The following is a 14,508-nucleotide window of genomic DNA, read 5'->3' on the forward strand; positions in this document are numbered from 1 at the left end:
TTAACAACCAGTGACACAGTGAACGTCGCGTCCTTTTCACAATGACATCATTGCAGTGCAATCTTATTCCAAAGACAATAATTGTCTATTTTAATTAATCATTGTGTAATTGTTTACAGGCAACACTATTTTTGATTGATGTCCCAAAATTTCAACAATTCTCAGAAATAATGTCCAGCTGCCCGATATGTAGTGGATGTATCTAGTCATACATATATTCATTATTTCAGGAAATGGAGTTTTCGCTTTGCCTCAAGAGAAGTTTTTGGATTGTGGGAAGAAAACCAAAGCACCAGGAGAAAATCTATGCATGCACAGGGAAATCATGCAAATTCCACATAACTGGGGACTCCTGCTATGAGGCGACAGTGCGAACCACTACACCGACACGCAGCTCAAAACGCGGCCCAACAGCTCACAGCTGCATGTGACCTGACTGGCTGAGCCACGTCGAGTCTGCTGGCATTACTTCCTGTCCTCTTTTTCACGCATAGAGAAGATGAGGAACCAGTTTTCTTTCCCGCAACCTGCTCGTTCACATGATTAACTATCTTTTTTGTTTTTTTTTGTAATATTTTTCTATATTTACTCTTCGTTGTCATTCTAAGTACTTCGGCATACAGCGGATACAGTATACGGCGCTCACTATTTTTGTAGGGGAAGAAAAACAACCTCACTAACCTGGAAAATGCCCTCATTGGCAGACCTTTTATGGTGGGATTAAATGCTTATCGCGGTACTGCACCTCTTAGAATACAGCACAGTCATCTTGTTTTCAAAGTTTTCCAGTCAGCTAACATGTTGGTATAAGTAGCTCTGAAATGTCATGAAAAAGACAAAACGTGTGAAGATTAAATCTAAAGCTTCTGTGAGAATCATTATCAGTTCATTGACATTGTAAAGGTTCCTTGGAGTCTTCGACACAAAAAATACCGTAAATTCACGATAAAACCATGAACACAGCAAATGGACGGCATGTTTGGATGTGTTCAGAAGGCGAACATACGACAGGAAGCATGTCAAGTTGGAAACAAATGATTTATTTTCAGACTCACACGGCTCTGTACAGGCGTCACAATGGTCCCCTATACTTGGCCGCTTTAAAGCCCTGTTTGTTCCGTTTCAGTCATTGTTGCACTAGTTTTACCTGTGTGCATCAACCGTGACTGTCACATGTTTTCCCTTTGTTCGAAATCTCTGTAAACATTGGCTGGTCACACTGACCCACACTGTGCTGCAAACACAAAACTTTCTGGATTTTTTTCTAATGTTGTGTGACAAAAAAACAAAAAAAAAAACCTGTCTGACTAAAAGGAAAATATACAGTTACTCAATCTCGATCCCAGCCGTGCCCTTCATGCTTTAGATGTCTTCCTGTCTCCACTTTTCATTTGTATGAATGAATCACTAATAGCTTGTTAACGGCACAGACATTTTAAGCCAGTGTGTTGTAGCAGGGAGACATTTAAAAAAATGCTGGGCAGCATTAATTAACTCCGATCTTATTCAGTCCAGCTGAAGACTCATTCTATAACAATGGGAGTGTATGTGAACTATACAGGGAACACTGTCAGTCATCTGACAAGTATTTGGTTGGATCTGAATGGGAGTGAAGGTCCAAAGGAACCTGTTTCATGTTATTTAGTTTTTTTGTTTCATCACTGCTTGGCTTCAGGTGGACTCTGATCATACTGATGGATGGTGAACTGTCCCCTCCTATAAAAGTCCTCGATCTCCTCCAGTGAGCGGCCGCGAGTCTCTGGGATGCACATGGCGTTGAACAGCAGGCAGAGGACGCACACCACGGTGAAGCACAGGTAGAGCACGTACAGGTACCCGTGCATAAAGTGCTTGAAGACGTATGTGATCATGAAGGCCGTCAGCCAGCTGACGGTGACACACACACCTGAAGCCACACCCCTGGCAGCCAGTGGCAACACCTCTGACATTAGCAACCCCGTGATTGGGCCCCATCCGGTGGCGTATCCTAGGAGACAACAACAGGGTGAAACACCCAAATGAAACTGGATGATGTCATGATACAAGTACAAAATGTTACAGGATGTTTTGTGAGGGCGCAGTCACAGCGAGACAGGGAGGTTGTATTTTGTGTTTTACGCTCACTTCTATTGTGAACAATTGAATTGAGCAATATCCGTCAGTCTAATTAGCACAATGTGACTACACTGCTATTTCAATTTTGTCCTTTACCAAAGGTGTGATAGAAATTCTTTTATTAAACATGGTAGTGTGACTGAGAGGATATGCATTCTAATGAACAATATTCCTAAGATCTGGTTTTTTGGCAAGCTGAGTTATTAAAAGTCTTGAAAAGTGGTGGAGTTACTTGCTAGTTACTGAAAAAAAGAGTCTTTCTAAAAATGACTGTTGGATTTTAACTGTTTCTCAGTGTCCGCGAAAAGGTGTTTGTGAGGTATCATGTAAAAGTGTGTTTAGACTGTTCAAGCACTAAAATGAACAGTGTAAGTAAAGCCCATTTATATTTCACCGAAGCCACATAGAAAAGCTTTGAATCCCAACTTGAACTGATCAAAACCAGTGAATCTGAAGACAATTCTGATAATACTCCGTTTCATGTTAATTTGTGAACAAAGCTGTATACTGATCAGCTAATGTTTCGTTATAAAGCCACATCACCGCTACAGCTAGAAACATGGGCAAAGACATAGTTTTTCAATTAGATGATTTTAAAACTCACCAAATATGAAAACCATAGTGCTGATGAGAGGAATGAGGCCTGCTGCTGCTTGATGGCTGCCAACTAAAGTGTTTCCAATGTCACTTTGAAGGCCGGAGTCCAAAGTAGTGGTGTTTGGAGGGGTGGGGCCTGGCGGACAAGCTGGGTTGTGAAACACCAGGGTCATAGTCAGAGTGGACAGGAACATCAGCATGCTGGATATGTACAGCAGGACTTTGCGTCCTGCTTTGTCCATCAAACAGGCAGCCAGAGTCACAGACAGGAGGCGGACTCCACCAACAATGGCAGCATCAGCGCTGAGAGAGAAAGAACATTAATGGGTCTGGATTTCATGTAAGCAGATCTCACAGATTTCAGATAAAATGCTGCACCTCGGCTGAGAAGGGCCTTGATTCTCAGCAAAGATAGACTCCAGGTAACTTAGGATAGGCGTTATTCCTGTCATTTGCTGCACAAATCGCATCGTCACACACATGAGGATTGGCTTGTAGTACACAGGTGTAAGCAGCTGGGACCAGGTGATTCTCGTCTGTGTGTCGATGCTGTGCTGCAATTGGAAACAACAGTGTGGACATGAAGTGAGTTACACCAGTGACCTCTGAATTATTAGTTACTGCAGAAAAATGTCTGAATAAGCTGCTTGTCTTGTACCTGTATTGCATTGAGTTCGCTGTGTATGTCGAAGCTACTTCCCCTGAGCCAGCGGAGGGCCTGCTCAGCCTGCTTCTGCTGGCCCAGAGAGAGGAGCCTTCTGGGGGAGCAGGGCATGAACAACAACAGCACAACCATCAGAAGAGGGATAATTCCACCGGCCACTGCCAGCCACCGCCACGGTACCACCAAAGCTGTGAAAGATGAAAAATGTGGAGCAAGAGAGCAGAAAAAAATTCAGACAGTGAACGGATATCACATATTTTTTTAATGACGGTGGAACTGCAGTGAAAGCACAGGACAGAGTACACCTATGGTTTCTCAAACCTTTGAAGGACATTTATTGCAGTACCTGCAAACTGGATCCCAAATTAGCAAGACGGTATAAATATATGCATATATGTTCCTCTTTTAAGTCATAATTTATGTTTGGAAAAGTTTAATCAACTCAAATTACAAAAACACATCTCCCTACATAAGGCAGGGATGCCCAGACTTCCCTGTTCACCAGACACTTCCTCCCGCTTTTCCAGGAGGATTCTGATACGTTCCCACGCAAGCTGAGAGAAGTTGTCTCTCCAGCGTGACCTAGATCATCCGGGAGGCCTCATCCAATCAGGACATGCCAGGAACACCTTCCCAGGGAGGTGTCCAAGGGGCATCCTACACAGATACCCGTGCCACCTCCTGAAGAGGGCACACCACCTTCTTCCGCTTGAGGACCATGGCCTTGGAGTTAGACGTTCTGATCCCCATCCCCATTGCTTCACACTCGGCTGCAAACCACCCCAATGCATGTTGTAGGTCCAGGCTCGATGAAGCCAACAGGAAAACATCGTTTGCAAAAAGCAGAGATGAAATCCTGTGGTTCCTGAACTGTACCCCCTCTGGCCCCTGGCTGCACCTAGAAATTCTGTACATTATGAACAGAACAGGTGATAAAAGGGCAGCCCTGCAGGAGTCCAACATGCAACAGGAACAGGTCCGACTTGCTGCCAGCAAAGCGAAGCAGACTCCTTATTTGTTCATATAGAGACTGGATGGCCTTTAACAAGCTGTCCCTGACTCCATACCATGAAGTACCCCACCCCAAGGTACCAGGAGGGACATGGTCAAATGCCTTCTCCAAATAAACAGTACACACGTGGACTGATTGGGCAAAGTGCACAAACCATGGAGGACTCTATGGAGAATATATAGCAGGTCCAGTGTTTCACACCCTGGACAAAAACGGCATTGTTCCTCCTTGATTCGAGGTTCGACTATCAGTCAAATCCTCCTCTCTCCTTCCAGTACCCTGGAATTGTCAAAGTTGAGAGAGGAAGGTGTAGGGAGGATCACCAAAAAGCCAAGCAGTTCTGGAGTTCAGAACAACACAGATATTCATTGTCCATAAACAAAGGCAACAGGTCCAAAACCAGAGAAAGTCCAAAAAACACTAAGGGGGAGTCCAAAACAGACTCAAGATAGGGAAGCTCCCACACATATTAGTATAAAGGATGCACACAAGACACGGATGCAGCTCACCCCGTGCACTGAACTCCCACTCAGGAGCGCAGAAGGCTGCGCACAAAAGAAGAGCCTGGACTTCCTGCTGCAGCTCTCACATAAAAACAACTCCTTACCCAGGGAGCACAGAGGACACAAAACTCCTGACACACAGGAGACAGGCTAAGACAAGAGGAACTGAAAAAAAGACAGATAGACGGGCCCTTAAAAGCCCAGAGCACAACTAGGCACAGGCGACCAGCATCAGGGTGGGGAACAGCAATCAACACGAGGAGAGGGAGCCATGGAGCCTGAAACGAGAGACAGTTTTTCCCAGACCTGAGGAACACCTCAGAGGAAGCACCTCTGTGCTCGAACATGGTGTTGTTATGGCTCAACCTGTGACGAGCACAGAAGTCCACTAACAGAACACTGCTCGGGTTGAGATCGGGGATGCCGTGCATCACAATCTCCTCCCCCCAGGTTTCACTTGCTGCCCACTTGAGTGTTGAAGTCCCCTATTAGAACAATGGAGTCCGCAGTCAGAGCAGTGTGAGCACCCCAAGAGGACCAGGTAGTCTGCCCTGCTGTTCGGCCCGTAAGCTGAAACAACACAGAGACACCTGTCCTCGACTTGAAGGTGCAGGGATGTGATCCTCTCGTTCACTTGGGTGAACTCCAACACATGGCAGCTGAGCTGTGGGGCTATATATTGATAAAAGAAGGTTAATATAATATATAAAATATAATAATATATTGATATCTATTCTATTCTATTCAGCTTTTTAATCTGTCTCATGTAGCCCAACTCCAGAAGGGTTAATAAATGCTATCAATTCATTCATGATCATTATTAAATTCTAATGATTTAATTTACTCCAGTGGTTATTGCTTTTTTTCTTGGCTCCTAAGAACCTAGAAAGTGACGTGCACATACCCAGAAGTGGGTTATATCTCACAATTAAATGTGTGCAAAGTAGTCATATCTTTTAGTTCAGGGATTCATGAATCAGTGTTAGTGAGTTCCTACCAAGAGCGTAAAGTGCCAGAGAACCAATCACAGTCGTGATCTGTGGGAAGGAACCAAAAGCTCCTCTCACCCCTTCATGGGAAATCTCAGCGATGTAGACCTGCATAATGAACACAGAAGACATACGTATAGTTGTGAGAACACATGTATGAAATGTTTATTATCTTTAAATACTTAAAAAATAGTTGACTCAAAAATCACAAATGAGGCAGGATCCAGTAAAAAAAAACATATCAGATAAATTGTATTTTCAAGAGAGGGCAGAAAACGTGCTCTTCAGATTCAGATTTGACAGAGACGGCCAAACTCAACTCACTTTATATACAACCCTAATGTCAGAGTTAGGAAAATTGTTCTGTTTTTCAATAATTTTTTTTTGCCAGATCAACCATTTGATATCTTAAAACTTCAGAGTTTTATTTACTCCCAGTGAGTGAAGAAGGAGATAGCAGCTTTAACCTCACAAACAGGAAGAAACTGAATTCAAATCAAGTCAAACTGAGTGATGAGTGAGGGCAACAAACAACGCAAATGATAGACACAGAAACTCGTAATGGAAGAGAACTCGGCTGACGGAGAAATGCTTTAAGCTAGCAAATGTCACTACATGAGAGACTAACAAAGGAGATACAAGAGCTCAAACAAGAGATGAAAAAGAAGCTTTTAGGAGGAATTCAAAGCCGACTTCAGACAATAATTCAACTCTTTCAAAGAGGAAATGAAAAACAAATTGTCAGCCAACAGTAAGGAGCAACGGGAAATGTAAACAGAGCAAACAGGCGGTGAAGAACTAGAGGAGTGGAACATTGGAGCTAAAGAAGGCCTACTGACAGCACTAAAAGCACAAAGACATCTAAAAGAAAATTTAACTGAACTGGGGGCGGGGGGAGGGGGGGATCATGAAGAAACAACATGCACATTTTCTGAGTACCCGAAGGCGCAGAAGGAGGTTTTGTAATCCGCTTTGTGAAGTTGTACAACAACTCTCCTGGAGAAGATGTGGCAGCAGGATGCGGGTTGCACACATTTTTGGTATTGTACAGAAATTCCAAAATACTGGGATTATGTGTGGAAAGAGATGAGAAAGATACTAGGATACGAACTACCAAAGACCTTCACTGGACTGTATTTTGGAAATGTAAATGAAAAAACTTCCAAGACGACTGGTCTGTCAAGGTTTTACTGGCAGCTTAAAAAAAAAAAAAACATCACAAGAAACGGCAACAATATGAGAAAATAGTTCAAGTCATTCATTCAGGTTTGGATTATTACCCTGATGCAAGATCTACAGCTTACAATATGTTTTTCTCAGGCCACAGGAAAAATAAATAAATCAGAGTTGTTTTTCAAAAAGAAGAGTTGCATCTGACAGTCACCCATCCCATACAGGTAAACAGGGTTGAGACACTGAATCAGTGGTGACCTACAGGATTGGATGCTGCAGTCATTCCTCCAGCAACACCAGTGAGGAACCGACCGACGTGGAGCATCCATAAATCCACTGCTCCTCCCATCAGCAGGTACCTGACACACACACACACACACACACACACACACACACACACACACACACACACACACACACACTTTAAAAGCAATCAGATCATTGCTTTTTTTTGGGCAAAAAAAGAAAGAGAAAAAAATCCACATGTCCACATTGACATGTATGATGTTTCTTATTAGCGATGATTATTGATGATTAAAGTGTCAGTATAAATACTAGTAAAAATAAATGTCTGTTTCATCAGTTTCCATTCATCTCTTGTATGAGGAAGAATATACTTTATTCAGCTTTCACATACTGCCAGGGTCAAAACTGGCCCATATTGTCATCATCGTGTGAGGTGGACCAAATGCAGATTCACACGGAAGATAAGATGGCCTTTTCAGACATTTATTGAAGTCTTCAGTCCACAGTCAGACACAAGAGGCCGACAAAACACTGAAAGGGAAAAGGACTGAATCCTGACAATGTTTTTTTTTTTTTTTTAATTACCACTGTGGTGGTGGAGAGTGGTTGAGCTCAGCTGTGGAGGAGAGGTTATAAGCAGACCTCAAGGAAGCTGCTGGAGAGAGGTAAAGGCGAACATCTGTACGGTGGCCCAGAAGGGCCAACGACACAACACACCAGCAACAGCAACAATCATCAAGCAATATTGGTCATGGCTTTTGTTCTGGTCCTGGGGACCATAGTTTCTGACAGAACCAAACGACTGACAGCAGAACGTGTACATAATGTTTTGACTATTTCAACATGCCGACCAGTATTGATTAGCTCTCTCCCTCTCTCCCAGCATTGGCCTGGGTTTTAAAATGCAGCTGCTCCAGGAGGAGCGAGGATCTACAGAGACGGCAGGCAGACGTGAGACTGACGAGCCTGTATGTGTGTGACTTTTGGGACAGACGGAAGTCCAGAGGAGGATTGTGCCAATGGCGCGCTGGAGGGAGTCCAGCTGGTTATGTGTTTGTGCTTTCTGGAGGTAAGCCGGGGACGGTGTGTCTTTGTATCCCACTGAAACTTGAAATGGGCTGCATCTCATCTATGTTGGGGAACTCTTGAGGAGAAAGAGAGCTGCGATGAAAACATTAGTCCTGCCAGCTTTAATCGCGATTAATTAATGGAGGGCTGTCAACAACTGATTTTTTAAAATTGGGATTAATCGCAGAATAAGGGTTAGCGTTAGCGATTGGTCCAACAAAAGAAACAGAAGAAAAAACTCATTTTATTGTCATTGAGACATTGTTTTTTTCATCCCTGTGCAGTACAGCCAAATTATGAGGATTAGATTCTCTATTTGAAGCTAAAAAATGTTACCAATATGTTTTGGACTGTTCAACACTGAAAGAGAAAATGGGCCTGGCCTTCCCTTGAGCATCTCAATGTTGGATGTTCAAATTCTGTGATTGTTTTCTGATGAGAAACTGGTCCACTTAAGTTAAGAAGTTTCTAAATGTGTGAAGCAGAACCAGTTGCCATGTGTTGTTGCAGCAGTGGTTCAATGAAAGGAAACGTTGATTATGCTGTGCTCAGATATGATCATTTGATGTTATGTTTTCATGTTTTTATGCTTTTCAATGAAAAAGATTTTAGAAAACCTAAAAAAACCCACCTTATTCTCCAAGACTGTAATGATGAAATTACATTTATCAATTTCAGATATACCATTAACATACTGTAATAATAGTTATTTCCCATTACCACTAAAACGTTGAATTGACTTAAAGTGAGTTTTAGTCAACACTTATTTATGAATGAGACACAACAGAATTCCCTGGTTCTTATACTCACCCAAAAACTGAAGGCACAGCTGATATCATGATGCTCAGTTTCCTTCCAGTGCAGTCATTGAGCAGCATGGCGCCCAGCCCACCTGCTGCCGCGCCCAGAGAATAGAGAGAGCCAAACCAGGCTGCCTGCACGTTGTCCATCCGGAGGCGGGGCTCCGCATCAGGACCAGTGAACCGAGGCAGGACAGGAGACGAGTAGACCAGGGAGTAACCGAAGCTGAAGTTCCCCAGGACGGCCGAGAAAACGGCCAGGAACAACCTGGAGTTTTTAATCTGAGGTCAGAGTGGACGCACAGAGGTTAAACTCTGCATGATCCACCTACAGAGTGACCAAAACATATGGATGGTTTTTGATTCAGTGATAATTTCTCAGAGAAATTAGTGATGTTCACAGTCACTTTATAGAGTCAATCCTTCATCAGGCAAGCAACCGTAGTTTGGATCTTTCACATTCCTGTCTGTTGCTTAAAACGTATATATTTTTATTTTGTATGTGCATAATTGACACAATCTCTAAATGTACGAATAGTATTTTTTAAATCTCATAATATTATAAAAAATACTATATTTGAAACTGACTCAATGCACCTGCTTGAAAAAAAAGCAACTCTGGTGATCACCAACATGCACAGTGAAGCAGCTGCAAAAAGCAATGTGGCCAACAAGTTTAGTGAGTCATATTCACTCAAAATTACATGTAAATTAATGATATCGTTGAAAAGTACGACTCAGTAAGATGTGTTAAAAAAATTGCATGACAAAGATCCAGTCAAGTGTTCATGCTTTTTACAGACTGTTTAAACTATGAATGAAATTCACAACATAAACACCTTGGGGAGAAACTTTGATGCCATATAAAGCCTTGTCTTCCATGAAATAAAAATAAATTGAAACAGCAGTTTCGTTATGTGCAATCTTATTTTAAATTATAATTACATTTCATGCTCACATTTCCAAAGTGGGCTATCCACTTTTAGTAATCAGCAGTTTACAGCTCAGTTAATTTAACCAAACTGCACAGAATGATGTGCTGTGTCAGATGAGAGATCACAGATTGCCCATTCAATACTTTTTTTTACTGTCAGTAGATGTTATGTATTTGCCATAAACTTCTGCTCTGCAAAGGACATCCCAACAAATGACAAACTTGAGAGTCAGCTCTTTTGCTGACAGTTAGGGCCAATCCCAATTCTACCCCTTACCCCTACCCCTTAGCCCTTAGCCCTACCCCTATCACTCTCCTACCCCTTTTAGAATAGGGCTGAGGGCTAGGGCTATCTTTGCAGCACTATGAATTGGGATACCCCTTGGCCCTTTAAGCCCCGCTGCACTCCTATTACAACAAAAAATTATGGATATTAGAAATGATAGAAATTACATTAGAAATTACTTTTATTTTTTTAAAAATGGTATTATTATTTACCTTATATTTCTTTTTGAGGTTCTCCCACTTTTTTGAAGCTTGCTGGGCTGTAACTTCCCCTTCCAAGCTATTTTCTTTTATGAATTTCCTAAAGTAATACAGATATATTTATATAAACACGTTTTATTACTGACATATTATAGCTTAGACGAATAATATAATTTACTCCCAATGTGTTTTGGCGCTGGATTTTGATTTCAAAAACTTTTCTTCCTTTTTAACCTCTAAACCAGGGGTCCTCAAATACAAATCTTGAAGGTCCACATTTGCTTTTATATACAAGCATGGGTCCGGACTTCAGCGCCCTGTGGGAGAGGCTGGATTACACCACGCGCAGAGCGGCGCGGTGCAGAACGGTGCTCACACGGAACATGGAGCGTTTAAAGAAAGATTTTTTTTTCTTTTTTTTTTCCCCCATACATTTGCCCTGGGGCCGCAGCGAGGTGTGCCGCGGTCCGGTCGTGGACCGCGGTCCGCTAATTGAGGAACCCGGCTCTAAACTGAATCAGCAGTCGGGTTTCATCGGGGGTCCCTGTGTCTAACATATTACGTTAAAAACATGATAAAGGATGACGTTAATTCAGTGATTAGTGCTCTTCATAAGTTACAAATTCACGATTGGAAACGGTGCTGCGCAGCGCTAAAACGTTAATCCATGACTGGGACACTGTCACGCTAGTTTATCTATAAATTCAGTGAAGCAAATACACTTTTTATAGCTTTTTAAATAGTATACAGAAAGCAATCTTACATTTGTGCGACTCCGTGGTGGGCGCCATGTTGTTTTTTTCTGGCCAATGTGAAACTCCGCCTACCCCTATAGAGAATAGGGAGCATCGATGCAGACTTCGCTGAAAGGGGTGAAATAGCCCTTCCCCTTTCCCCTACCCCTATTCAAAAAGGAGAATTGGGATAGCCCTTATGCCTCGTGAACGCGCATATCATAGGGGTAGGGGTAAGGGGTAGGGGTAAGGGGTAGAATTGGGATTGGCCCTTAGGGCCAATCCCAATTCTACCCCTTACCCCTACCCCTCAGCCCTTAGCCCTACCCCTATCACTCTCCTACCCCTTTTAGAATAGGGCTGAGGGCTAGGGCTATCTTTGCAGCACTATGAATTGGGATACCCCTTGGCCCTTTAAGCCCCGCCGCACTCCTATTACAACAAAAAATTATGGATATTAGAAATGATAGAAATTACATTAGAAATTACTTTTATTTTTTTAAAAATGGTATTATTATTTACCTTATATTTCTTTTTGAGGTTCTCCCACTTTTTTGAAGCTTGCTGGGCTGTAACTTCCCCTTCCAAGCCATTTTCTTTTATGAATTTCCTAAAGTAATACAGATATATTTATATAAACACGTTTTATTACTGACATATTATAGCTTAGACGAATAATATAATTTACTCCCAATGTGTTTTGGCGCTGTATTTTGATTTCAAAAACTTTTCTTCCTTTTTAACCTCTAAACCAGGGGTCCTGAAATACAAATCTTGAAGGTCCACACTTGCTTTTTATATACAAGCATGGGTCCGGACTTCAGCGCCCTGTGGGAGAGGGGGGGGGGGGGGGGGGGGGGGGGGGGGGGGGGCGATACCGAGGACTGGCGAGCAGTGCGGACGGAGTGCGCTGGACACGCACAGAGCGGCGCGGTGCAGAACGGTGCTCACACGGAACATGGAGCGTTTAAAGAAAGATTTTTTTTCTTTTTTTTTTCCATACATTTGCCCTGGGGCAGCAGCGAGGTGTGCCGCGGTCCGGTCGTGGACCGCGGTCCGCTAATTGAGGAACCCGGCTCTAAACTGAATCAGCAGTCGGGTTTCATCGGGGGTCCCTGTGTCTAACATATTACGTTAAAAACATGATAAAGGATGACGTCAATTCAGTGATTAGTGCTCTTCATAAGTTACAAATTCACGATTGGAAACGGTGCTGCGCAGCGCTAAAACGTTAATCCATGGCTGGGACACTGTCACGCTAGTTTATCTATAAATTCAGTGAAGCAAATACACTTTTTATAGCTTTTTAAATAGTATACAGAAAGCAATCTTACATTTGTGCGACTCCGTGGTGGGCGCCATGTTGTTTTTTTCTGGCCAATGTGAAACTCCGCCTACCCCTATAGAGAATAGGGAGCATCGATGCAGACTTCTCTGAAAGGGGTGAAATAGCCCTTCCCCTTACCCCTACCCCTATTCAAAAAGGAGAATTGGGATAGCCCTTAAGCCTCGTGAACGCGCATATCATAGGGGTAGGGGTAAGGGGTAGGGGTAAGGGGTAGAATTGGGATTGGCCCTTAGTCTCTCTGCAGAAATAGGGGAATTTCAGTGACAAATTTGGAGATGACAATAAAAAGAAACCACACAGGGTACTGGATACTTGATTTTCTAAAAGGGTCATTTTAAAAACTATGACTCCTGTGAATGACTGTGCCTTGCACTGAACTCAATTGTGCTTCGTAATAGTTTATTTCTTGACAACAAACAGTTTCTCACATGGTTTCAGGCCCTGACACGTTGTATTTCTTTGCATGTTCAGACTGGTAATAGGAATTTAGTTTTAATCATTGAACATAGGGATCTATTCTTCATCATCCAAGCAGTCATTTTTTCTGCCGTACCTCACAGGCTGCTACATGTTCACAGATAGGTGTAAGTCAGCCTGACGAGAGTAAAGCTGACAGAGCTCTGGAAGAGAAATCTGCTGTAATAGTTCTTTTTTATACATCCTCATTACAACATAATAAGTAAAACATGCAGCGTTTGGTTTTTCCCATTTGAAATCCAGCCATCACAGACTGAATGAATACATTATTATAAGTCCAAATTTGGAAACTGACAAACCTCTGCGCTGGATGACGATTGTCTTTTGTTCAGCAGTGGAGTCTCTTCATCCATGTTCACAGCAGTGTGGCAAAAAAAAAAAAAAAAAAGCAGTCTTATTTATTTGTTTTATCCTTCAAGGCCTGGGATGTTTTTTATTCTGCTCAAAGAAGAAAATATTAAAATATCCCAAAAAATAATAAAAAGAAATCAGGAAACTCGATGAGAAGTTGTTAGCCTGCTAAAACTGCTCAAAACTGAAACTGAAATCTCTGCTGCACTTCCAATTGGACCCTCCTTTCCTGTGAACTTTCTGTTTGAACAGCAATGCACAGTGCAATCAAAAACTCACTTATTTCTTTTATGCATCAAACTTTATTTCTAAAGCACTAGTCATAATGAAAATACAACACAAAGTTCTTTACATCATTTCTGACAAAAATCAGTGTATAATAAAATACAAAAGCATAGCCACTTTTTCACCAGAACACACACACATACACACACAAATGTACACATACACACAAACACACACATACTCCCACTTTTATTGCTTGGACATGGCATTGTGGCCATCCACACTGGCAGAAGTCATAGGCCAGGACTGCTATGGCACCGGCAACCCCCCCCCCCCCCCCCCCCCCCCCACACACACACACACACACTTTTAAACCATCCTTTAAATATATCAAGTTTTTTTTTTTTTCAATGTACTGTACATCATCAGTGAAAACAGATTGAGCTGGAGCTTCATTGTTCAGATGACTTCACTACTTTTAATGTCACCAGTGTAAATAGTTCCATTATTTCACAACCAGGTCATGTGCAGAAAGCAGAAGCATGACAAATCTCTATGATTCCCAGTTTGGTCAATCAAAACAGAAAGGAGAAGAGAGGATCACCTCAAAAACCTGCTGGGCGAAACAGAGAAAGCAGAGGTTGCCAGATGTATTTCCGTCAACCCACACATCATGGGATTAACTCCTTCATTACAGTTACGCACAAAAAACACTAGCAAACAAAGCTTTAAAAAAATCCTTATTCATTTAGCAAAAGTTTTCAATGAATTAATGTGACCAAACTT

The 14,508-nt window shown here is 42.3% G+C and overlaps 1 protein-coding gene across 1 annotated transcript; it reads right to left on the bottom strand.

The window, feature by feature from the left end:
- Positions 1-1,078: 1,078 nt before the first annotated feature.
- Positions 1,079-13,499, bottom strand: LOC115387358 (solute carrier family 2, facilitated glucose transporter member 6-like). The gene is made up of 8 exons (XM_030090046.1): positions 13,446-13,499; positions 9,178-9,449; positions 7,316-7,412; positions 5,889-5,988; positions 3,371-3,564; positions 3,091-3,266; positions 2,720-3,015; positions 1,079-1,987 (listed from the first exon to the last, which is right to left on the bottom strand). Exons 1-8 carry the CDS (start codon positions 13,497-13,499, stop codon positions 1,659-1,661), a joined length of 1,518 nt encoding a protein of 505 aa, XP_029945906.1. The 3' UTR covers positions 1,079-1,658.
- Positions 13,500-14,508: the final 1,009 nt, after the last annotated feature.

The sequence above is a fragment of the Salarias fasciatus genome, chromosome 4 (assembly GCF_902148845.1).
Source record: "Salarias fasciatus chromosome 4, fSalaFa1.1, whole genome shotgun sequence".
Lineage (NCBI taxonomy): Eukaryota > Metazoa > Chordata > Actinopteri > Blenniiformes > Blenniidae > Salarias > Salarias fasciatus.

Excerpts from the sequence above, each read along its gene's own strand:
- LOC115387358 (XM_030090046.1), bottom strand. The coding sequence starts at position 13,499 with ATGGATGAAGAGACTCCACTGCTGAACAAAAGACAATCGTCATCCAGC. Across the intron at positions 7,413-9,177 it reads GCTGTGCCTTCAGTTTTTGG|GTACCTGCTGATGGGAGGAG; the intron begins GTGAGTATAAGA and ends TGTGTGTGTCAG. Across the intron at positions 3,565-5,888 it reads TCTGGCACTTTACGCTCTTG|CTTTGGTGGTACCGTGGCGG; the intron begins GTAGGAACTCAC and ends CATCTTTCACAG.